The 23,386-nt window shown below is 35.4% G+C and overlaps 1 protein-coding gene across 2 annotated transcripts in view; it reads left to right on the top strand.

The window, feature by feature from the left end:
• MAP3K2 (mitogen-activated protein kinase kinase kinase 2) overlaps positions 1 to 23,386 on the top strand; it is a 52,791-nt gene that overhangs the window by 12,811 nt on the left and 16,594 nt on the right. Inside the window, exons 2-11 of one of the 2 annotated variants that reach the window (XM_030454432.1) lie at positions 5,394 to 5,463; positions 7,743 to 7,861; positions 9,590 to 9,630; positions 12,093 to 12,192; positions 12,988 to 13,101; positions 13,664 to 13,766; positions 14,643 to 14,773; positions 18,001 to 18,080; positions 20,024 to 20,091; positions 22,952 to 23,044. In XM_030454432.1, coding sequence (XP_030310292.1) covers positions 5,460 to 5,463; positions 7,743 to 7,861; positions 9,590 to 9,630; positions 12,093 to 12,192; positions 12,988 to 13,101; positions 13,664 to 13,766; positions 14,643 to 14,773; positions 18,001 to 18,080; positions 20,024 to 20,091; positions 22,952 to 23,044 — 853 coding nt within the window. In that variant the 5' untranslated portion in view covers positions 5,394 to 5,459. Of the gene's footprint in view, positions 1 to 5,393; positions 5,464 to 7,742; positions 7,862 to 9,589; positions 9,631 to 12,092; positions 12,193 to 12,987; positions 13,102 to 13,663; positions 13,767 to 14,642; positions 14,774 to 18,000; positions 18,081 to 20,023; positions 20,092 to 22,948; positions 23,045 to 23,386 lie in introns of both variants that reach the window. The other variant, XM_030454431.1, reaches the window with a different exon arrangement.

Below are 23,386 nucleotides of genomic sequence, written 5' to 3'. Positions count from 1 at the left end.
ACTCTGTCCAGTACTCTCACTAACAGGATAAATTAAAGGGGGAAGAAAGTGCTTGAGGATTGAAAGGGGCACATGACAGAGGAAGAACTAAGGAGAGTAGTACTTATCTGTGTCTCATGCCCCTAATGTCATGTTGTCGAGAGGCAAGATCTCTCCCTGCTGACTTTTAGACCTTAAGATTCCTTGAGATGTGCTAAGAAGGCTGGAATCAAACATTTTAACAGCTTTCTCCTAAAAATATATTTTCCCTCCGATATATTTTCATTTCATAGTGCTGTTACGGGACGAATATTTCTATTATTTTATTCACAAGGTAAATTTAATTTCTAATGCCCCAAATTTGACAGCATCTTTTTGTTTCTTTTTGTGTTTTTTGTTTTGTTTTCTAAATACTACCCAAATTTATCAACATGTCATTCACAGGCTTTTTGATTAAGGTTGGTTTAATCCTTCTCTCCCTCTTCTACTTTTCCTATGAACATCTTTTCTTATGTATTGCTACAATGTGTTAGAGATCTGAATTTTTCTTAAACCAAACTCACATCTGATACCGTATTGTTAGATTCCAGTTATTAACACACCTTTCTGTTGCTGGCTTAAATATTTTTCTTATTACAGCTCTTTGCTTCTATTTTTTTCTGTCTTTCATTATTTTGTGCTACTGCTGCTACTTTCATATTCTTTGAAAAGGGCAGCTTTTTGTCCAATGTTCATTTATGCATATGTCCATATAAAATTCTCTCTTTTACACTCATTTATATGGAGTTACCATCTTTTAGGTATCTGCTAATGTCTCATAACAATACTGGATTTTCTCCTATGCTTGCCACACTATGTGAATTCCTGTTGTTTATGCCAACAATTGCTTTGAACTATGGAGAAGCCTATAGATAAAGTTCAGATTTAGGTATTACTGTTTGTTGTTCACAAGTGCACTTTTAATTCAAATTTAAATAAAAATCACACAATGAGCAGCGCAGCACATTATTTTAGGTAAAGGTTAAGTAGGTGTATTTGAATAGGTGATACCTTGATGCTTTGTCAGCCTTGCTTACTGTGATCTATAAGAGGTTGCTTGTGAGACCAAGCATTTGATTTTTTAAAAGTAACATTTTGAGGGTAAAAGTTTTGTCTGGCTCTATTTTTACTATGAAATAAATGCTTATAGTTTTACTTTATATTCTGATTATCCATACTATGGTCTGAAAAATTACCTGTGAACATGCTCTCTTCATGTTTACCTGTCTCTCTGTATCATGTAGTTTTTGTATTGACAAGTATGTCTCTGAATAGTAGTGCTAGCAAATTTTGATTTCTTGTCATTTTGGTTTAACTTGTTAAGACTGAAATAGTATAATTTCCAATTTAATCTCTACCTGTGATTGCAATAATTACAGTGCATCTTTATTTTTGAGTTCACGCTGTCATTTTGCTTTGATGCAAAAATGGGGAACTACGGATCCTTGGGCTGATTTATTTTAGTTAAAATTCGTAAGGAATTGATATCTTTCAGATTCTTGCCCCACTATTAGAGCAGGTTTGGACTTCAAAGATGTGTTTCTGTCTGTTAGGTACAAGTGTTAATGTATAAGACTGAATTCCTTACAAAATCAGGCTAAGCTAAATTACTTGCTTCACTGTTTTTTCCCCCTTGTTTTTTAACATATGAGGCAGCATGAAAGCTGTCTATGTCCTTGAGTTCTTATATACTACCTATACTGTTCTCATATGATTAGTTTATGGCTGTCAGTGTATCCGTAGCTAATTATACCTTTTAGAAATTGTAATTCTGCTATGAAGGTGATGCTGTAGAAATGTTTCATTTCTGCACACTGCATAGCTCCATATTCCACAGAACTAAAACACCATTTCTAACTCAGTAAGTATTCATCTCATCCAGTGTCTGCTTGCTTACTTCCACTGCTGAATGAGGGTAAAGGTTTTTTTTCTTGATGACAAATTTTTAATGTGACAATCAGTAATGAGAGAGGATGTTATATGTATGCCAGTGTCTGTGTACTTTTATCTCTCAGAAACCAACAGGCAACTGAGCCCTGTTGCATTTATTATAGGAAAAGTGTATGCATATGGACAATTAGCACAGAATATTAAAACATGACTTACATGCCCTTATATTTTCCATGATAAAGCTAAAAACATTTTCCACCTGGGTATTTTCTTTCTTCAGTGGATTTCTCAGATCCTGAAAGATTTCAAGGCTCTGGGGAAGGTGGCTGATGGGAAGTAAATCATGAATATGAATCAGCATCTCTCCACCCTTATATCCAAAATGCTGTTGCTAGGATATTCTTTGTTTGCTAATCTTATCACATCATCACCTTTTTGAAATTCACTCTATGTCATCTGTTCTTTAAGTACATTCAAATTCAAGCTGCTTGTGTTTGTCTGCAAGACCTTGAAAAAAATCTTACTCTACCTTTGCATCTCTTTGTGTTTTGCTGGCTTTGCTTCTCCTGAATCTTTCTCCAAGTTCCAGTTTAATCTGTTTCACTTCCTTTTTGTCCTAGGTTGTCATCTACTCTGTGTGTGGGTGTTTTGTTTTTGGTTTTGGTTTTTTTTAACTCAAGCTGCTTTGTAACAGTGGGTTAGGGTACACTTTTTTCTCTTTTTATGGAATTTTTTGTTGTTGTTTAAAAAAATGTTTTTTGTAATCTTGTTTGTACTCTGTCCTCACCACTACCCTATTATTATAGTCCATGGTAAAAATGAGCTGTTAAACACAGGTGTTTTTTCAGTTTACTAAGGTGAAGTTTTCATAAAGCTTGATTTATTACACATTTAGTTGAAATAATAATGTTGTTAGCTTATTTTTGATGTGACAGTAAATGCAGCAAGATTGAGACTTTTACTTGGTGATTAGTTTATAGCTGAAAAGGAAGAATTTTTGTTAGAAGTGAGAAGTCCCTAAGTTATTCAGAGAAATTAAGTTTTCTAATTCTTTTTTTTTCCAACTATGGAATAAGAAGGAAGTGGAAGGGAAAAGTAATGGTTGTCACTGATTGTATAATAAAGAAAGGATACTTGTAGCTGAAGGGACTTGCTGAAGACACAAGCTACTATGTTTCTTCTTCAGCTTGCCTGCCTTTTTGAAGACTTGTAGTTCAGTATCTTAAATCTTTCAAGTTTGGTTATTTTATCTAGGCTGAGAAAGAACATCTGGGGTATTTTTATTTGGAATTATAACTTGTACTTGTTTTCTTAAATTGTGGCAGAAGATTTAAAATGCCTTAGAGAACTGTTGTATTTCTTTAAAGGAATTATTACAAAAGTACTTAATCTGAAGTTACGCAACACATTTTTATGGTTAATGTATTAAGACAGCTAATTAAATCAGATGTTTGATGAAAATGACAATAGCTCTCATTTTAAGACAGTTGGATCACATACAGAATGAAATATTTTAAAAGTATTTTCGTGAGTAATGCTTTGGAAGATACCCCAAGACTACTGCTGATACAAAAAGCAGTAGAGGAGGTAGTCGAATGTATGTTCTTTTTTGCTTTTTTTGACTCTTAGGGATGCAAAAGACACAAAGAATCAGACTTGGGGGTGAAAAAAGTTAGTTGTGTTACTGAAGACTATAGAGGTAATCGCAGTTTACCAGGTAAACCAGATCTCCTGGCATCTTGTGTGAGTGTAAGGCACAAAATTCTGTCCTTATTGTGAGTGATCTTGGCTACTATCATTCAGCAAATAAATTAAATTCAGTCCCTGTTTTTCTGTGTGCAGATCAGTGCAAATCCCCTTCTTCTGTATCATTGTAGTTTTCCCTTTCTGTTATGGAGCAGCAGAGTAATTTTATTTTTTAGGTTTTTTTTGAAACAGAATATTTTCTCCTTTACTGTGATGGCATCAAGAGGCTAGAGACCTTGTTAGCAGTAAAAGCTGGGGTTGTGTCTTGAGGCTGCAGGCAGCTCAGGCCAAATATCAGAGCTTGCAAGAATGTAGTGTATGTTATAATGCATTAAACAGGAGCTTTGTTCCCACAACACTTGAAAGGTGTTTTAGGTTTTGTTTTCAGGCTGTCTGTACACTCAGGAGCAGGTAACTGAATAGACTTGAATAATATTTTTGGCTTTATTTTCTAATATGCTCTTCTGTGTGCTATTTCATCTGAAATCTGTGATTGCAGAGTGGGACCACAGGGTGTTCTTTAAAAGCCTGATCTGTTCTTGCTTATTAGTAAGCTTGAAGTACACAATATCAGATGAGTCATCTGATTTGTAGGTAAAAGGCACAGCAGAGAACTTTATATGGCTCTCAAATCCAGATTTCTTTCTGAAAAAAATGTGCCAAACGTACCTAAAACTTTACAGTTTTACTGGTGAAATGAATGCTTCCTAAAAGACTGTTTGCATGGAGAGAGTGTGTAAAAGACAATGCCAGAAGATGCTCAGAAATCCTTTGGAAAATTTAAAGTAATTTGCCAGCTAGAAAGTTGGCAGAATTTTGAAAAAAGAAGCCTGACTGGATGGTGCTCAAAGAGCTGGCTTACCACCCCTGTGTTGCTATCAAGTTGACACTGGTAAGGAGCTGTAAACCATGAGAAAAAAAATTCTATTTAAAAAAGAAAAGAAAAAAAAAAGTCATTCTGTTGGTGTAGCTCCTTCAATGAACCTGCAGGGAAATCATGTTTTATCATAGTAGGGTAGATCTTTGTGCTCTGAGACAGAGGTTGGTCCACTGCAGCCAGGAAAAGGGAGAAGGAAACAGTCTTTCCCTACTTGGTCACAGTGACTGCCTAAGAAATTGGAGAGTTTTCCTTGAAGATCTTTTGTTAAAAATGGTGAATTCTTCCTGCTGTAGCCTATATTAGAACAAGTCTTGTTGTCTATTTGGGGATATCTCTTTAGTTTTTCCTATTAAACTCAATAATAACATCTCATAGATAATTTTAATTGGTCCTTAATTTTTTTTTTAGATTGGTTGATGTTAAAATTATTATAATAGGGTTTGCTAAAAAATGTGTCCCCTATGTTTCTGCTTTTCTGGATAACTTATGTATTATGTATTTAAAGTTAATACCAGGGCCATTTGCTTTCAGGGGTATTGTGGTATCTGTGTAATACTCTTGAAATATGATGAAAAAACTTACTGATTGAAGGTTTTTAGGTTATATAATAAATAGGTATTGATGCCTCTTGATTTGTGCTGTGATATATAAATATGTAATATTACTCAGAGCCTAGTGTGGATATGGGGACAATATCAGTTTTCTCCACATGATACCTACATATGCAGCCTTGTTTGTAGCTTATATACATATTTGATCTGTAGAATACTAGAAAACTATGTGTAAACAATGAAGTGTCAACTGTTTTAAGTGCCTTGGACAACTTCAGTAATTGTGTACTTTTAATTTTGTGTTTTAGGGAATAAAATAATACTGATGAAGCAACCATTTTCCTGAAGTTCAAGTTCTCAGGCTTACTGTTATTATGGGTAAGTCTTGTGTGTAACGTATATAAAATTTTAATTCAGATACTTTCCATTTCTATTGAAGACCAAAGTCATTAATTTGGCTGTGTAATTCAATTTAATGCCTACATGAAAGTCAATGTTCAACTGCTTTGCTAGTATTCAAAACAATGTTGGTTGTTTTTTTTCCATTGGAATATTGTCCTTTTCCTTTCACTGTGTGGTATGTTAAAAATTCAAATATAGGAAATTGGCATGCATGGTATTAGGGTACAGAGCAGTATTTGCTGTGCTTTAAATGGTGATGGCTATTGGGGAAAAAAATCCAACCCAAAAAGTCTATATTGAAGAAATCTATTGTATTGTGTCATTGCAGTGCAAAGCCAGGACTGTGTAGATGGTCTGTACTGCGTTTTTCTAAATATGTAACATAGTTGTATTACTTTCTAAAAATTGACATAAAAATTAAAGTCCTATATGCTTTTTCATGAATGGACCATGTTGTTGTAATCACTTAGGGTGCTCACTCTCAAAAAATCCCAACCAACCAACCAAAATACACGTTCTTATGGTGCTTTTGTTTATCTTTAATTGTTATGCTATTTTTTCCTAACTTTGTGCTTAATAATGAAGTAGCTGAAGGTAGGAATACAGTACTCTTTAGATTTGTGATATTCTCTAACATTTCGTTTGGGACTCCTGTTGGATGTTCAGTGAACTTCAGATGCTTTGCCAGCTATGTTTGTTTCCTTTGGATGAAATGTGCTACATAGTGACCACTGGGAATTAAACCTCCAAAGAACTGCTAGAAGAACAGCTTTTTTTTGTCACTGAGCACTAGAATAGGCTATAACACAATGAAATAGATTTAACTAGAACTGTGGCAAGTACTGACATGGTTTAGTGTGAAAAAGGAATAACTGAGCTGTAAGGATACCTTTTGTTCTGCTATTAAGTATTTCTAAAAAAACTTGCTTTTATAGATTTACATGTCTTAGTAGGAATAATGACAGCATGATGATCAAAGTTGCTCATTTTCAGACCAGCAGTCTGATCTGTTAGGAATCTGTTAAACTAGAACACTGGCATCCCACAGTTTCCTGATACAATAAATATGCTTGGTCATATTAGAACAGAGTATGAAGAAATTCTTATAATTGCTGAATACCTGGAATTCTTGCTTGGCGATTTCAATGCTGAGTTTATCTCAGGTCCTTGTTTGCTAAATATTGTTCTTTGTAAATCACAGCACTTTGCAATGAATTCAACAAACATATCTGTAAGTGTTAGAACTAGATGGTCTTTAAGGTCTCTTCCAACCTGAACCATTCTATAGTTCTGTAGTGAACTAGCATGAAGAAATACAATCACAGCTTTGTAGATAAATTTTGTTATCCAGTGTTCTAGATGTATGTTGTGTATAGTACTGGTGCTGTGGCAAGGAACTAATACAAAGTATCAGTGACAAATAGATTTCCCTTAGTGGTGCTTGTAGAGGCTTTTGAGCTCTTAAGTGCTTTCCTGTCTAAGGAACATCCCCGTTCTAAAGCAGACCTTATTTAGCATGGCCCTAAGCCATCACAGCTGCAGTAGATTATCAGGATTTAGGATTTTATATGAACTTGAAATCTAAATTTTTTTGTTTCTCCTTGAAAATTACTTCCCCAAAACCCACTGCATTTTGCAGCCCTGGAAAACTTCTGTGGTATTTTGGGTTTGTTTGGTTTGGGGTTTTTTTAATTTCTCTGTGGGCTGTCAGCAGATGCTCATACAGTGGAGGTTTTCCTCCAAGAGTGTATGTTTCATATGTGCATGACTGTACCTGTTCATGACAGAGAAAAAATGATTAAAATTATTTGCTTTCCTTTTTCTTGATTTTATGATCTGAGGAAGGGCAGTATGATATCTAGTTAATAACTGATGCCATGGATATTATTTAAACGAAGTAGGTAAATTTTTTTTTTCTCCCAGCCTCCTCTTAATACAGCCCACAGTTCTGCAGCCTGTAGATGGGTAATCTACAGAATTAGATTGTTGTGGCAGAGATTATAAGGTTTTTTTTACTTGCCATGTAAGTGCATTTTACTGAATCAGCTGTTTTATTTCCTTAGACACTGTTAGTGATAAATAAAATTTAAATGTTTGCAGTGTTCATGGCAGTATTACTTTCATTTGGCAGTTACATATTAAAGTGTAGTATGTAGTTTTATATTTTAGAATCTGCCTGATTCTGAAAAGAGACAGTAATGCACTTAAAAGGTAACAGTCATTTACTCTCCTCTGTGGTCTTTCTCTCTGAGCAGATGAGCAGCAAGCTTTGAATTCAATCATGCAGGATTTGGCGGTGCTTCATAAGGCCAGTCGTCCTGTGTTGCCCCAGCAAGAAACAGGAAAACCAAAGTCATCTTCGCCTAAAAAACAGGTAATCTTTAGTGTCATTCTCACCTACTGGACACAGAATGTCCTGCTGTGACTTCTGTGATGATTATTCTTGCCAGACCAGTGAACACACCAGAATGAGCTATTAGTTTCACCCATGTGCTGCCTTTTTCTTTGTTAATGTTCTTATATTAGCAGGAAATTAAATGGTAGCATTTGAGACCAAATCATAGTGGATGCTTAAATTACACCAATCCCAATAAATTGAAGATCAGAGGGGTGTTCTGGCACTGTGTGTAGATTTTTAAATTATTATTGTTGTTAGATTGATTATGGAGTATTTTAAAAATATCAGGGTGTGCTGGCCTCTCTTATTTGAAATGCTTTTTTAGAATTAATTTTATAGGTACGCTAGACTGCCCATTTGTCACCTGTGTCATACTAAAGACTATCAGTACAGCAGCAGAAACATACTTAAGCTTATTAACTGCATCTCTGGCTCAGTTTGTTGTTTGTTCATATAATGGAAACAGGAGTTCATTTCAGCTCTCTTTTTTCTGCAGATACTGAACACAGTTGGAAAAGTAGTAAATAATAAATTGATAGATTTGAAGTACTACATGGAGGGATTAGGAGAGGAAAGGATGTGAATTTTTACTCAAATTGCTGTAATAGCCCTGTTGAATTAACTGTATGTTTATTTGATTGGATCCTCAATTGACATTCCAATATTTCATGAAACCTCATTCTGTGCCATCTTGTTTTAACCTGTACTTGAATATATTTGGCTTTTATATGTTTAACAGACAGTTGTGTCTTTTTTGTTCTGTGTTTAAAAGCTGTAGGAATCCAATATATCACATATGTCTATATATATATATCTCACATATATCTAATATGTGCTCTGTTAGTATTATGTAACTCTTCTGAGCTGTGCATTTAGACATTGAAGTAATGTACATACAGGATCCAAACTTATTTGAATATTATGTTTAGAAAGTTAGAAGAGAAATAATTGAACCATTTCTCAGTTTAAAAATGGTAGTTGAGGGAGAAATACATGTTTGTCATTCTGTTTAAATTTGTGAATTTTTAAAGTAATCACTTGTGAATCAAGTAATTCTTTTGGAAGATACAGTGGTGTTAATTGAATATGATCCCTGTGCTTATAAGATCCCTGTGTTTGAATGCATTATTTTTTCCTGCAATAGGTGCTAATACAATTTGATTCTTAAAATTGTTTCACAAAACAGGATTTTTTTCCCATCTAACTGCAGATATTTATGTATATCCTTGTTACTGGGAAACTAATTGCATGCATTCTGGTTTAATTACTTCTTTGTGTTTCTATTGTAATGCTTATGAAATAAGATATGTTTCTTAAGCCTGGAATGCTCAGTGCTGAAGCGTACATAAAAATACATACTAAGCTAAGCCCACCTGCCTGCTATTGATAAATTCTTTTGTAATCAGTTCCAAACTGAATTTGAAATCTTGAATCTCTTATATTAAATTGTATTTTTAGAAAAGACTATGTTTACTTACAAAGCATTTATTGTACTTCAGAAATTTTTTTTACATATTTTAAGCAACAATCAGGTACCTGAGGTAAAGTAGGTTGTTAAAATGCTTGGTATATCAGGATGGACAGAAAAATAATAGACTGCTTAAGGGTTTTACTTCTAGTGTAGGATTATTGAGTGGGATTTCATGACCTTCATTAAAGGAAATTAACAAGCTAATAGTGCTTTCTTTATCTCTTCTCTTACAGAATGATGTTAGAGTCAAATTTGAACATCGAGGTGAAAAAAGGTAAGGTTGAGAACACAGGAAACAGTCTCGTCTTAGTTATTTACTGAATTTTATTGGGCTCCTATCAAAGTTTCAAATCTATTCAAAGCGTTTCAGATATTTGTGTGTATTTGGTTTGCTCTTTAAATTAATTTTTATATTAATACAATTTAAGGAGAATTATTCTGTTTAAAATATATACATAACATATACATGCCCTAAGTATACATAAATGCAGAAGTATTTCACTGTAAATATATCCTATGTAATACCCTTCATTTGTTTACCCTTCAGGTAGATGTTTATAGCTTAGAACAATTGTTTAGGTCATTAATGTAGATCTCAAATGTGACTAGACCAGAAAATAATTTTTTTATTACATCATGTGCATGAGAGCATAATAATAGGTTGTTACTGTAACACCTAAAGGAAGAAGCCTAGATCTTAAAGCTCAATAATTGATTGTACTTTGTGGAGGAACCAGTCTGAAAACTGTAAAAGGAAGAAGATCTATCAAACTTAGTAATTAGATTGTTTACGTTTATAATTTTGAATAATCAGTTAAAATTTATTTTGATTTTGTGTGAGAGAGATGAATGATATACATACTTAAAGTATGCAGACATCTATCTCTGCTCTGACAGCTGCTCATAAGCTTTTACAGAAGTTGATTTACAGTTCTGTGCAGAACCACTTTGTGGACAACCCATTATGTCTGCCTCTTTCTGAAAACATAAGCCTTCATTTTACCTGCAGTGAAACGATTACAGAATAAGTTCTTTGCAAATATGTAATGAAAAAAGGAAATAATATTCTGGCCATGCTATTTGTCAATAAAAATGGTAAATTTCTTAAGTAAAGGTTGCTTCAGAATGAAACCCGTGCTACTTCTAGGCAGTCCTTAGCATGATGAGCAACGGATCAGTGTGTATCCATGCGGATCACAGCATGTGCTCTCTCTTCTCTTGGGGTAGTAGAACATAAGTAAGTTCCCTAGGTATTAACATTCTTCAGCTTCTGTCACTTTTCTGATTATCACATGTGATAGTGCATTGGGAATGGCTGAGTGCTGTAAGTAATTTGGAGAAAATAAGTCTTTTCAAAAGCTTTGAAAATTGAGGAGTCTTCTAGCTAGCAATTTCTTGTGGAATAAGGGGATGCATGAATTTAAAATGGATTGTTTCCTTGCTGCCAGTCAGAACTGACAGTGCATTTTTGTAGCTTATCTTTGCTTTTGCAGTAGACTTAAGTCAATTCAATATGAATACAAGCATAAAGTGCATGCAAAGATACCTTGCCCAAGCTTTTTTGCTGATGGGCTTAGCACTGTTTATACTGTCCCAAATAAAAAAAACCTGCTTGACCAGGGATCCTAGGTAGCCCAGGCTCATTGCTCAGCAATGTTGCTTGAGTGTGTAGCTCTAAAGATGAAATTATACAAGAAAAATAAGTTATGCAATGACATTCTTACTGGTTTTTGAGAAGGGAAGTAGAAAAGAGTAGCGATTCTAGAGTCTCTTTCAGTAGTGTGCCTCCCTTTGTACCAAGAAATGTGCAGTATGATGCGCTGAGTTCCAGGCTTGCTTAATAAATTAGTAACTACAGTGAGAATTGGTGTTGGTTTTTTTTAAATTTTTTTTTTTCAAAACAATTTTTAATTGGAGGTGGCTTCTAGCTTCATTTCAGTGAAGAATATTGTTCCCTAACCAGTGTGTCAACTGAAACACTAATAAAAAGCAAAGTTACCCTTTGCTAATTTTCATGCTTCACAATATTCAAGTGTTAATTCTTTTATGACTGTGAACTAGTTGTGCCTCACTTACTTAATCACTTCTAAAAACTGTTTTTAATGGTGTTGTTCCTCAAATGATATGATAGTTTTCTGTAGTAAATGGTCAGTTACAGGCATTTTGGGCTGTTCGGTTTCAAGAGACATTGAGCTAGAATCTGAGTTACTGATGTATAACTGCACCATTCTTAAAGGGGTACCCTTGAAGCATTTAGTGAGCAGCTCAGCAGAATGAGCATAAATTGGTTGTAGTAAGGACAGTGACATTTAGTTACCTGCCTCAGATGAGACGTTATTTTGATTTCAGAAAAATATGGACTATAGGAGTAATTCCTAATTCTAGCTTGTGCTAGTCAGCCTGTGGTACTCTATTGTCTTAGTTTTCTGAAACAGAAGATTTTACAAGTTTCTAAAAATTTGCTTCTGCAATGCAGGCATGCAGAGCATTCAGAAAGAAGCAATGTGCAAGCAAGTAAAATAGTCATAAGAATTTTATGCATGATTATCCCTTGTAACTTTTTTGCTGCTTTTCTCTCTTCTAATGAATCAAAATATGGAGTACATTGAATAAAACATAGCCTCTTATGGTTGTCTGTAGTGATAAATTTATTTCTATGATTGCTCTTAAGTAATGGGTTGCCACATTTTCATCATTAATGTACAAAAAAAATCTTTACCTTAAATTGTGTTTCAGGATCCTGCAATTACCAAGGCCTGTTAAACTTGAAGATCTTGCAGCTAAAGCTAGAGTTGCTTTTGGACAGACTATGGATTTACATTACAGCAATAATGAGGTAATATTCTGTGTCTTCTAAATTCTCAGCGACTTGTACATTGATTATTTTAAGGCTAAAATTTAGCCTCCTAAGCAATGAGAACCACTCCCATGACAAAACTTATGTGTGAGATAAAACTTACTCTGGTGACAAAACCACAGATTTCTAATGTGTGTGTTATCAAATATATAAGACTTGTCTAAATTAGCATAAGCAGGAGATGCATGAAATGTTTTATCAGGAGAATTGTATCTTAGAGAATTTTGTCTTGGAATTAGTTGAGAATTGGTAAATTGTCTTCATGCCACAGTAGCATTGTGTGACTTAGGAAAAGTCAAATTCTTTGAGCTTTGTTATATCTGCAAATTGGAAATAACATTTATCCTTTCTTGTTCACCTTTTTAAGGATTAATCATTGTTAGATAATGACTAGAATGCTGCGTTCAGTAATGTTTAGATTGGACAACTAGGCTTAACTGTTGCACCTCTGAAAGTGGCTCATTCACAAAGTTTTCTTGAGAACAGTGCTAGCTGTCAAGCCCTTTTCTCTGCAACTGCATATATGTGAGGATTTACTCCACTGTGCTGTAGCTACTGTAGGCATCTGAAGAAAGAGTTAAAGTTGAACTCCATATGTTTTGAAACTAATTCAGGGCATTGTTTGATAAATTTTATTTTCAAGCCTGTTTGGAATAAATGGGAACAATGTTAGTTTATATGTTTTTCTGCACTTGACTTCCTAATTAATTTTTGTCCTGTTTAAGGCATTTATTTGTATATTTTAAATTTATTATTATTTTCCTCTTTTTGTAGCTTGTAATTCCATTAACCACACAGGATGACCTGGACAAAGCTATTGAGTTGCTTGACCGTAGTGTTCATATGAAGAGTCTCAAGATATTGCTTGTAATACATGGAAATACACAGGTATGAGGTGACATGCTAATTGTCTTTTTCCTTGGTTTTTGTATTGAAGTAAGAAATTATCTTTTCTTATAGATGACATTTTTTTGTTGATAATATTATTGTTAGCTTCTTCACATTATGCATCTATTAGCATTTTGTATTGGCTCCGTTTTGACTTTTTCCTAGATCATGTTCTTTTCTTTCTTTGCCTTCCCTACCGTGGTAAGATTTTAAGTAACAGTTGTTATCTGGTACTGTTCTTAAGTCCTAGGTTGGGCGACACTCCCCTATGGCAAGTTAAATGTTTGTTGTAGCTGTGGGCTGTAGGCTGAACACTGAGTTATTTTGGTATTAGCTAACATATCACACCCATGATATTGATAGGATTTGTGTATTAGCACGAGTTAAAAATTATTTTTAAATTTCAACTACTACCTTCTAAAATGGATGAATTCTTATATAAGCTGACAAGCTGCTTTTTAACTGCTAGAAAAAGGAATGTGCTGCACAAAGCTGGTTGTGAGGCAGTTTTATTGTCAGGAGTATAAGGTTATAACTGCAGTTTGTGTGTATGTGTTTTCAGTCACCCAGTGTAAATAATGTGGAACCCTTGCCCTCCTCACTGGAAGATTTAGATAATACAGTGTCTGGTGTGACAGACAGAAAAAGGCAACTATCTATAATAGGTAAGCTACGAATTTTAGTATCTCAGTTGTAAGAACATTTCTTCTGTAATATTCTCTTCATAAAGATCTTGCTCTCAGCACAGACTGAGTTTCTCTTACTCACCGATGACTCTGTTATGGAGTTTGCACTTGGGGAAGTGGATTTTGAATTTTAAGTAAAAGGGGGTTTAAATACACATAATACAGAAGATTAACCAGAAAATTACAAGCATCTAAATGTATGAGTGCTTATTTGAGGTTACTGATGGCTACCCTAAAAAGCTGATATTAGTAGTTCCCCTTATTTCCAAATTCAGGAATGAGTTTGTGAAAAATGTGTTTGTTTATATGGTGATGCATTTTCTTGCTCAATTTAGGACCCCCCATGGTTTTTTTTAATACTTATTTTGGCATAGAAACTTTTTTGTCTTTGTTTTAAAGTAAGTGTGATTTAACTTCCTAATTTAATTATGAAACTAGACAGTTTAATCACAAATATTTCAGAAAATTTATTATGAATAGTTATTCATATTCTTGCAGAAAAAGGAAAACGGACATTTTGAAGAATTTGAAAGGACTAGTTGACATTGATTGAGGGGTTTGGATTTTTGTTTTCAGACAAAAAAAATTGGGCTGCTAGACAGATGTGTGGGCAAATTATATTACTCTTCATAAGTAATTATTTTTAATAATACTGAGGCTACCATGCTAAAATTTTTTCATAATTCCTGGACTCCAGGTTTTAAATGGTGTGCATAAGTTTTGTATTGCTTAGGCATTTGGTAAATTTATAAAGCAAGAAGTGATCAAGGTGGGCTCTGTGCCTGTGAAGCAATTGGAGAAAGCCCTTGCTTTTTGGATTAATTAAAAGACTGACTCATCCTTTTCTTTGTAAAGGTTCTAATACTCGTGATAGAAGTTCTCCTCCCCCAGGATACATTCCAGATGAGCTGCATCAGGTGGCCCGAAACGGATCCTTCACCAGTATCAACAGTGAGGGTGAATTCATTCCAGAAAGTATGGATCAGGTATGTGTGTGATTTACTAAAATTAAAATTTTTGTTAGGATGATTTATGAAACACTGCTGTTTAAGAAGGATATGGTATTGTTAGAAAGAACAGGTAAATAAATTATGACAACCCTAGAAAATAGAATCTGTGAGAGAAAGTTAAGATAATTGATTGTGGAACTTGGTTTTTTTTTTCTGTCTCTTCAATTTTTTAAATGTGTTGCTACAAGGACAAAGACAGTAGTCTTAATTTCCATGGCGCATGACGTAGTGATAGATATAAATTAAAACAAGAGATGTCTCAATTAGGAAGCACAAAGCCATTTGAGAAGGATATGTAAGCAAGACAAATTTTACAACTTTTCTAGGCAGTTAAAGGAGTTTTTAAAGAAGTGTTTGCATCTGTCTGAATTATTTGTTCATACTGCATTGAAAATAGAGGTAAGGGGAAGGCAATGGTCCTGGTGTAAATAAGCTCTGAAATACTATCCACAGTCACATTTTATTAAGACCAGCCCTGAAGAGAAGACAAAGATTTGGGCATGCTGGTTGATGAGAAGCTCAACATGAGCTGGCTTGTGGCAGCCCAGAAAGTCAACTGTGTCCTGGACAGCACCAAAAGAAGCATGGCCAGCAGGTCAAGGGAGATGAGTGTCCCCCTCAACTCTGCTGTCATGAGGCCCCACCTGGAGTACTGTGTCCAGTTCTGGACCCCCACAACACAAGAAGGGCATGGAGCTGTTGGAGCAAATCTGGAGGAGGGCACCAGAGATTATCAGAGGGTTGGAGCACCTCTCTAAAGATAGTCAGATAGTTGGGGTTCTTCAGCCTGGAGAAGAGAAGGCTCTGGAGACACCTTATAGCAGCCTTCCAGTACTACTTCCAGAAGAGGGTCTACAGGAAGCTGGGGAGGAACTTCTTGCAAGGGCATGGAGTAGTTGGTAGGATGAGGGGTGACAGTTTAAAGCTGGAGGAGGGGAGGTTTCGATTAGACAGTAGGAAGAAATTCTTTTCTGTGAGAGTGGTGAGACACTGGCCCAGGCTGCCCAGAGAAGTTATGGCTACCTCTTCCCTGAAAGTGTTCAAGGGCGGGTGGGATGGGCTTTGAGCAATCTAGTCTAATAAAAGGTGTCATCTGCCCATGGCAGCAGGGCTGGACCTAGATGATCTTTAAGGCCTCTTTCAACTCAAGTCAACCTGTGATTCTGTATTTTTTTGTGTGAGGTTCACAAATGTAGGCTATTTCTTTTTCCTTATTCACCTGCATTATCGGTGTGGGTATCAGCACACATGAATAAGAATCCTGCTGTCTGGATATCAAAATTGCTTGGAAGAACAGCAGGAAAAGATAGAGGAAAATAATGGCTCAGAGAATTGGCAATGGAGAAAAAGATATTTAAAAGACATGAAAAAAAAGAATTCTGCCTACCCAAATCACTTCAGATTGTTGTTGATATTGGCACTGTGTTCAAAATGGCAAGAGGCAATGGTTTTTATCAGCTGACTAAATGAGAGTCATATGATAGAATAAAAATAGAGGGGAAAGAGATTGTGCAATTTGTTGCACAATTTTAATGACTGAGCTGGGAATAGAGACTGAATCTGCTAATTTTCAGGGCAGGGTGCTATTTATTAATGTAGCCACATGGTCAGATCCAGCCCAGGCCTGGAAAATTATTACTTTTGGCCTGAGCAAAGTAATTTTTGCTCACTGACTGGTGAAACAGACAGATGAGCTGAGGCTCAAGATGTCCTTTCACTCCAGAGTACTGAGGAAACATGTAACCTGTCATGTACACATTGCTGTGGGAATTGGTCAGCAGTATATGCATTTTACTGTCATAGGAAGCCAGGTTAGTTCAACCCAAGCATCCTTGAGGGCCAAACTAAGGTGTTGGGAGCTCACTTCTGTTTACTCCCTTCCCTAAGTTGCCACATCACTTTGGCAAGTGTTGAGCATGCTGCCAACATCTGTCACAGCCTGCCCCACAAAGACAAGGAGGGAATTTGGCAGCAGAGGATTTTTCTCTCCTTTGATCTGCCTGAGCACAGCCAGTACACTGACAGCAAACCACGCACTTTCTCCACATAAGAGGTGATGGGTTGTTAAGAAGTAGCCTCTGGTTTGCCCAACAGCAGATGAGGTTTTTCCCCTTTAGGACCCACTGTTCAGCATAAGAAAAGAGAAATCTAGTTTCTGAATCTGTGGTAAATGTTGTCCTCCCCAATACAGAGATCACACATGTGTCACTTTCTGGACACTATTTCTTGACTGGTACTTGGCAAAGTATGTGCCCAGGACCTTTAAAGTGCAGCACAGATCATAAAAATTGGAGTGACAATTGCTTACTGTGCAGCAGAAAGACTGGTGTCCAATTCACAGAAAATAATAGATGCTATATAATGTGCCAAAACTTTACTTTAGGTAGGAGCTTATTTTAAGACAACAGACAAGCTGTTTTGGAGAGGCAGGCTGGTAAAATTGTCACATTCAATAATTGAAAATAGAGATTTTCACTTCTTCTGAAAAATAAATGTGTAAAACATTCCAGGTTGTTTTACTGCAAAGGAGAAGAGGGTGATGTTTGCCTGTCGTTAAGCTAAGAGTGTTAGTGCAAGGCAAACAAAATGGCTGTCAGCCAATAGTTATAGCTGGTAGTCAAGCTAACACTCTTTTACTATCTCAATTTATTTTTCTCTGGATTAGAGTTTGAGAAACAAAGAAAGTGTTGACAATTCTGTTTATTTTGTAATAGATCTGGCCTAGATAGTTTTATGACTTTGACATCGATTTTCTCAGAGCTTGTGAGCATCAGTTAATTACTAGGTCATCAGAAGAGTTCTAGGAAAAAAATGCTTTGTTTTTTTAAAACTACTTTCACTTGATAGTTTAAAATAAGCTCACTTAGCTTTTTGTCCTTTAAAGGCCTTATTTTTGTTATTCTATTAAGCTACTCATGCAGATATTGATGCAGTGTTTACAGACTACGTTGTACACAGAAGACTAGCAGTACAACTTGTTAGGTACAATGCATGATGCAGGATGAAATACTTCAATATATTCTAGCTAAATGTGACAAAAATGGCAATCATTTCAGGAAAAAGAATGCAATGCAGGTTCAACTATGGTAGCTAAATTTTTCTCTAGTAATTTATATTTCTGGTCTGTTTTGTTTTTACAGTTCTTTCAAAGCAGAATTTAAAAAAATGAACTTGTTGGTCATTCTCTGCTTGTTACTTATTAGATGCTGGATCCATTGTCTTTGAGTAGTCCTGAAAACTCTGGCTCAGGAAGCTGTCCCTCACTTGACAGCCCTTTAGATGGGTAAGAATCACTTCCTTTCAGTATGTGTCTTTGTTAGATTGCATAATGTATCAGTTGTAAGATGTAACTCCAGCAACAGCTATTGCTGAACTTCTTCCAGAAAGTTCTCTATAAGTTACAGAACATTTATAAAAGCTTATTTAAAGTTAATTGCTTACTAATGCATGAAAAGTAGAAGTAGCTTTTTTGGTTTTGTTTTAGTTTTTTTTATTATTATTATTTCACATTTTGCATTTGAAGGACAAAAACGTAGACTTAAGATCCTACAAAAATGTAATGAAGATTTTTACATCATTTTGCCATTCTTATCTATATGTGAAGTATATTCCCTGGCAGTGAGCAGTCCCATCAAATGTACATTTCTCAGGTACTGCTTTATAAAGTAAGGTTGCCTTTTCCAAGGTTGAGGGTACCTGATTCAAGAAAGTGTTTAGAAGCATTTAAAGACTTCAACAGACAGTTCCATCCTTTTCTTTCCAATTACTGTCCACTCCTCTCCCCTTGTTCCCATGGTAAACTTTCCATTTATTTTTCCATGCTTAAAGCTGCCAGTTAGAAAGAGACAGTGTTTACTGTGGTGGGTCTAGAGATCTGTCTTGATTGACCTGTTAGAAGAGTGCTGTGTTTTGGGAGGGTCAGTGTCCAGTTTCTCAGGCATTAGGTAATCCAAACAGAACATACTCCTGTTTGGTTTGTCAGGCAAATAATGTTAGGTCTTCTCTTGTGCAGACTGGCTACTCACTTGTTTGGATGTGCTTTACTGCACTACTGCTAATTAAATGTTTTTATTTCATAGCTAGTAAGGTAAAACACGTGGAAAGCAGTGCCTGTGGCTAATAATCAGAGCAATAGTGTTCTGTAGTACCATTTCATTTGGAAGTGTGGTTTGAGGACACAAGTACATTTAGTCTAACAAATTAATTACTGACTTAATAAGTCTTCACAAGCAAAGCAATGATAGTTATGAAAAGTATTTTGTGGTTGGAGTGTGATAGGTTATGCACACAGTTTTTAATGTAGCTGGATAGGCTAGAAATCCTACCAAATGCCAAATTTTTAGTTTTCTGGGGGGTAGGAATGAGTGGATGAAGGGGAAACAAAGCAATCTTAATTTGACTCATGCTTCTTCTTCAAAACTTTTTGGTTGTTCTTTATTTACTTCACTTGTCACAGCTACTTAGTTTGTTTTCCTTTTTTTTTTTTTTTTTTTTTTTTTTCCCCCAACTCAAATATTTCCTACAAAGTTGTAGGTTTTGTGTCTCCACTTAGCTTCTGTTACCCATTAGAGAAATTCTTACCAGAAAAAGGAGGACATTGTTTTGGTATGTTTATGGAAATATACTGTATTCGGTTGCTCTGACTGGCAATCCCATCCATTCCTTTTGGTGGCTGGGAGTTACATACCAACTGTAGGTAAGAAACAACATGATTGTGTAAGAACCAAAAAATTCTTCATCACTCTGTAACTCAATAAAATTACTCTCTTAATCCTATGACTTTCATGGAGAGAAGAGGAGGTATTTTGACACGTTAAAAGGTTCTACATTTCTTTGGCTAAGTTTCCTCGAGAGATTTTGTGTAAGAGATTCTGGCAGTCTATAAAACTTTGTGTTTGGCCTTAAAGGCATTAAACACAACAGTGCTCCTTTGTGGCTTTGCTTGTGATAATTCATGTTTTTGCTAATATCATTGCTCATTAACAGTCTGTTGCTTTCTTACTACATTAAGCTCAATAAGCAAGCTTTTCCATTGTTACTGATCTGGAATTGTTATTGGTACATATTAGATTCTATTTTCAAAATTGAGTCCCACATTTGTAAACTTGTTAAGCAACATGTATAGCAATAACCTTTCATCTGTTACTGTCTCACAATTCTAAGATGAAATGTTTAAGTACTAAAAGAACAGCAGTTTTTAGATGCTGTATGCTTTTGCACTTCCAGAGACAACTATCCCAAATCTCGGATGCCAAGAGCACAGAGCTATCCAGATAATCATCAGGAATTCTCAGGTAGGTAAAATCACTGGACATACTTACTATCTTTCCAGAATTCTTCCTCTTGCAAATAATACGGCTAAAAAGGAAAGTGCACACTGAGAGGTATTGTATTGCACAAACTTAATATGCAGAAGAAAACTTCATATGGTAGGAGAAAAAAAAAATTGTCTAAGTGCACACATTAAAAGATAAAATGAAACATCTTCCAAATGTTTTCCTCTGTCTTAGCATGTGTAACACCACAGTTAGTGTGTATAACTTATCTGCTATGCTAACACCATCATTAGTGTGTATAACTTACCTGCTTCTCTGAAAAAAGCAAATTATGCAGCAGATAGGGACATGGAACGGTTTGGTAAACTGGACTGTAATATCTGTCTTTGAGTTGGCACATAACCTTGGTTAGTTTATTTAATTTTTGAGTGTTGTTGTTTAATGCCCGTAGGCAGCTAAGCACCACACAGCTGCTCACTCGCTCCTTTGCAGTTGGATGAAGGGAGAGAACTGGAAGAGTAAAAGTGAGAAAAGTTGTGAGTTGAGATTAAGGACAGTTTAACAGGTAAAACAGAAGCTATGTATGCAGACAAAGCAAAACAAGGAACTCATTCGCTGCAGCTGACAGATGTTAAACCATTTCTAGGAAAGCAGGATTTACACCTAACAGTTACCTGGGAAGACAAATTTCATAGCTCTGAACATAGTACTTCTCCCTCTCTCTTTCTTCCAGCTTTTATTGCTGAGCATAGCTGCATATGGTGTAGGCAATTCCTTTGGTCAGTTTGGGTCAGCTGTCCCAGTTGTGTCCCTTCCCAACTTCTTGTGCACCCCCAGCCTACTGGCTGGTAAGACAGACAGAGAAACAAAAAAAGCCTCAGTGCTGTGTAAACAAGGTTCAGCAATAGCTACAACATCCCTATGTTATCAACACTGTTCTGGGTCACAAAACCAAAACATAGCACCATACCAGCTACTACGAGGAAAATTAACTCTATCCTAGCCAAAGCCTGTGTGTGGATCCTTCATGTGAAATGAGGATCCCTTTAAAGTGCTCATGAATACTGAAACTGAAAGCACTTCAAAGTGTAAGGCTAAAGGAGAACTGTATGCTCTGCTTACAAGTCAACCATCACCACTGATGTTATCAGATGGTACTCTGGCTTGCATCCAAGTAGTTGTCTGTAGTTCAGGATACAAAGTGCTATCAAATGTCTTTCATGAACATGCCTCACTACAGAATATTACTATTGAAGAATAATTATCTTACAGTGAATCTGGGGTGTTTCTTGGGTTTTGTGCTATTATATCCTTCAAGGCTTCTGTTTATTTTTTGGTGAAGCTTTATCCATATAACTGTGATGGTGATTGTTCTTCTAAAGATTCTGGAGTGCTTAACAGATTGCACCACTTTTAAATAAAAGTAAAATCAAAACTATCTTTAACAAGCATTTAGTTGGCAGAGATAAATACCAAAAAAAGTTGGAAATACAAGATTTTTTTTTCCAGTGGGATTATCTGGTATTTTAACAGTGGCATAGACAGCTATCAATAATTCCATATTCAACACTTATTCTCATGATTTTATGTGTAACAAAACCAGAGAAGTATATAGTCAGAGAAAAAAATGTCCATCTGGTCTAGTCTTTCCCCTGCTACAAGTACCAGGCTTCTATAGAGGAGTGTGTTGTATTTCTTCCCTAGAATATGTTCCTAGTCATGTATAGCTTTAGAGTTCTGCAAATGCAAGATGCTCTTCTATGATCTGATGGTTTGTTTTTTTTTCCTTCAGCAAATTTTTCTAGTCCCTATTTCAATTTGTATAAACTTAGTCAATATCAATAGTATAGTGTGACAAGAAGTTCTGCAACTTACTGAGTGTTATTGATACGCCCTTTGTGTTTGGTTTTTGTTTTTTTTTTTTAGACTTCTCTATATCTCCCTTTGAGCTGTTGCCTTTCTAGTCCATCGAGGCCTACATTCCTTATGGGGAAGCAATTTTGTATCTTCGATCTTTGTACTTATAAACCTTTTTCCAGTTTTACTAAATCCTTTGAAATGGAGTAATCCAAAACTTTGTTCAGTGTATCTTCATGATTTATAGCATTTAATTTGCTTCTTAGCCAATACAAGAGATTCAGCTGCTGCTTTATTGAACTTTTATCACAGTCTTTGTGCTAGCCTACACTGAATTTCATCTGCCATTGTACCATCCAGTCATGTAGACTCTTAAGGACTTTCCCTAATTCTTCTATTGGCTTTATTTCTCCAAATGATTTTGTCACTTCGCTATTTATTCTGTCCATAAAATTCATGCATAATTAAAATGCATGAGTTTTAGCCCAGATTTCTGTGGAACTATTGACCATTTACTCCCATATTATGGACTTATTTTCTAAACAATTATTTATGCATGAGGGGCTTTCCCCTTTATCGTAATACTTCTGTCTTTTAGTAATTTTTAAGAGGAGATATTGAATGTGTTTTAGTAATTTAAGCTATTTTAGCTCATTCACCAATTTTTCATATTTATAAATCTTTAAATTGTGTTCTTCGTAATAGTTTCTGCCAATTCTTCTAGTGAACTGGAATTTCCCAGAATTCCTCTAGAAATTGTTTTTTAAAACTGGAGTAATTAGGCATGCTGCAGCTCACTGACATTCTTTTAAGGATTGGATTCCTGATCTGTTGGAACTTTTGGGTCAATGTACTTTTAGTTCTTGTGTTATGTTAGATTTCTGGCTTTTGTTTTTAAATCATCTTTTGCTCTAGTGCTTCAACTTTAAGTATATCCTTTGATGTGTTCCTCCATGTTTAAGTTTATAATTCCAGCCAGTACATTTTAAATTTTGAAATGTATCTTTTTATTTTCTAGTAGAGTACGATATTCCAATGTTTGAGAAATTTGGAAAGGGGGGGACTTATCCGCGAAGATACCATATCTCATATCATCAACAGGACTACAATGATGGTAAGTGTGAATACAGCAAGTTATGCTTTATTAATTTTTTTTCTTTTCATAAAAAGGGAAAGAAGAAAATTTACATAGTAAAATAGTAATGAATGAAAATACTGAAGAAATTGAAAATTTAACTTCTTTTGCTAAACTCACTTGATAAACTTCTAATGATTCATAGAACTGCTGAGGTCTTAACCCTGATAAAGTTATAGATTACTGAATTCATGACTCATATGCAGTTATGAAAATGTTCTCTTATCTTTGGTCATTGTTGGGTCATCCATGATAAGCTTTTGACCTTTGTGACCCTTTTCTGTCCACAGCAGCTATGTCAGGTTGTCATTTCTTGTTTTG

Source organism: Calypte anna, chromosome 7 (genome assembly GCF_003957555.1).
Source record: "Calypte anna isolate BGI_N300 chromosome 7, bCalAnn1_v1.p, whole genome shotgun sequence".
In the NCBI taxonomy this organism is placed as follows: domain Eukaryota; kingdom Metazoa; phylum Chordata; class Aves; order Apodiformes; family Trochilidae; genus Calypte; species Calypte anna.
Note: the sequence above shows the minus strand (reverse complement) of the source record. Positions and strands in the feature narration are given on the sequence as shown.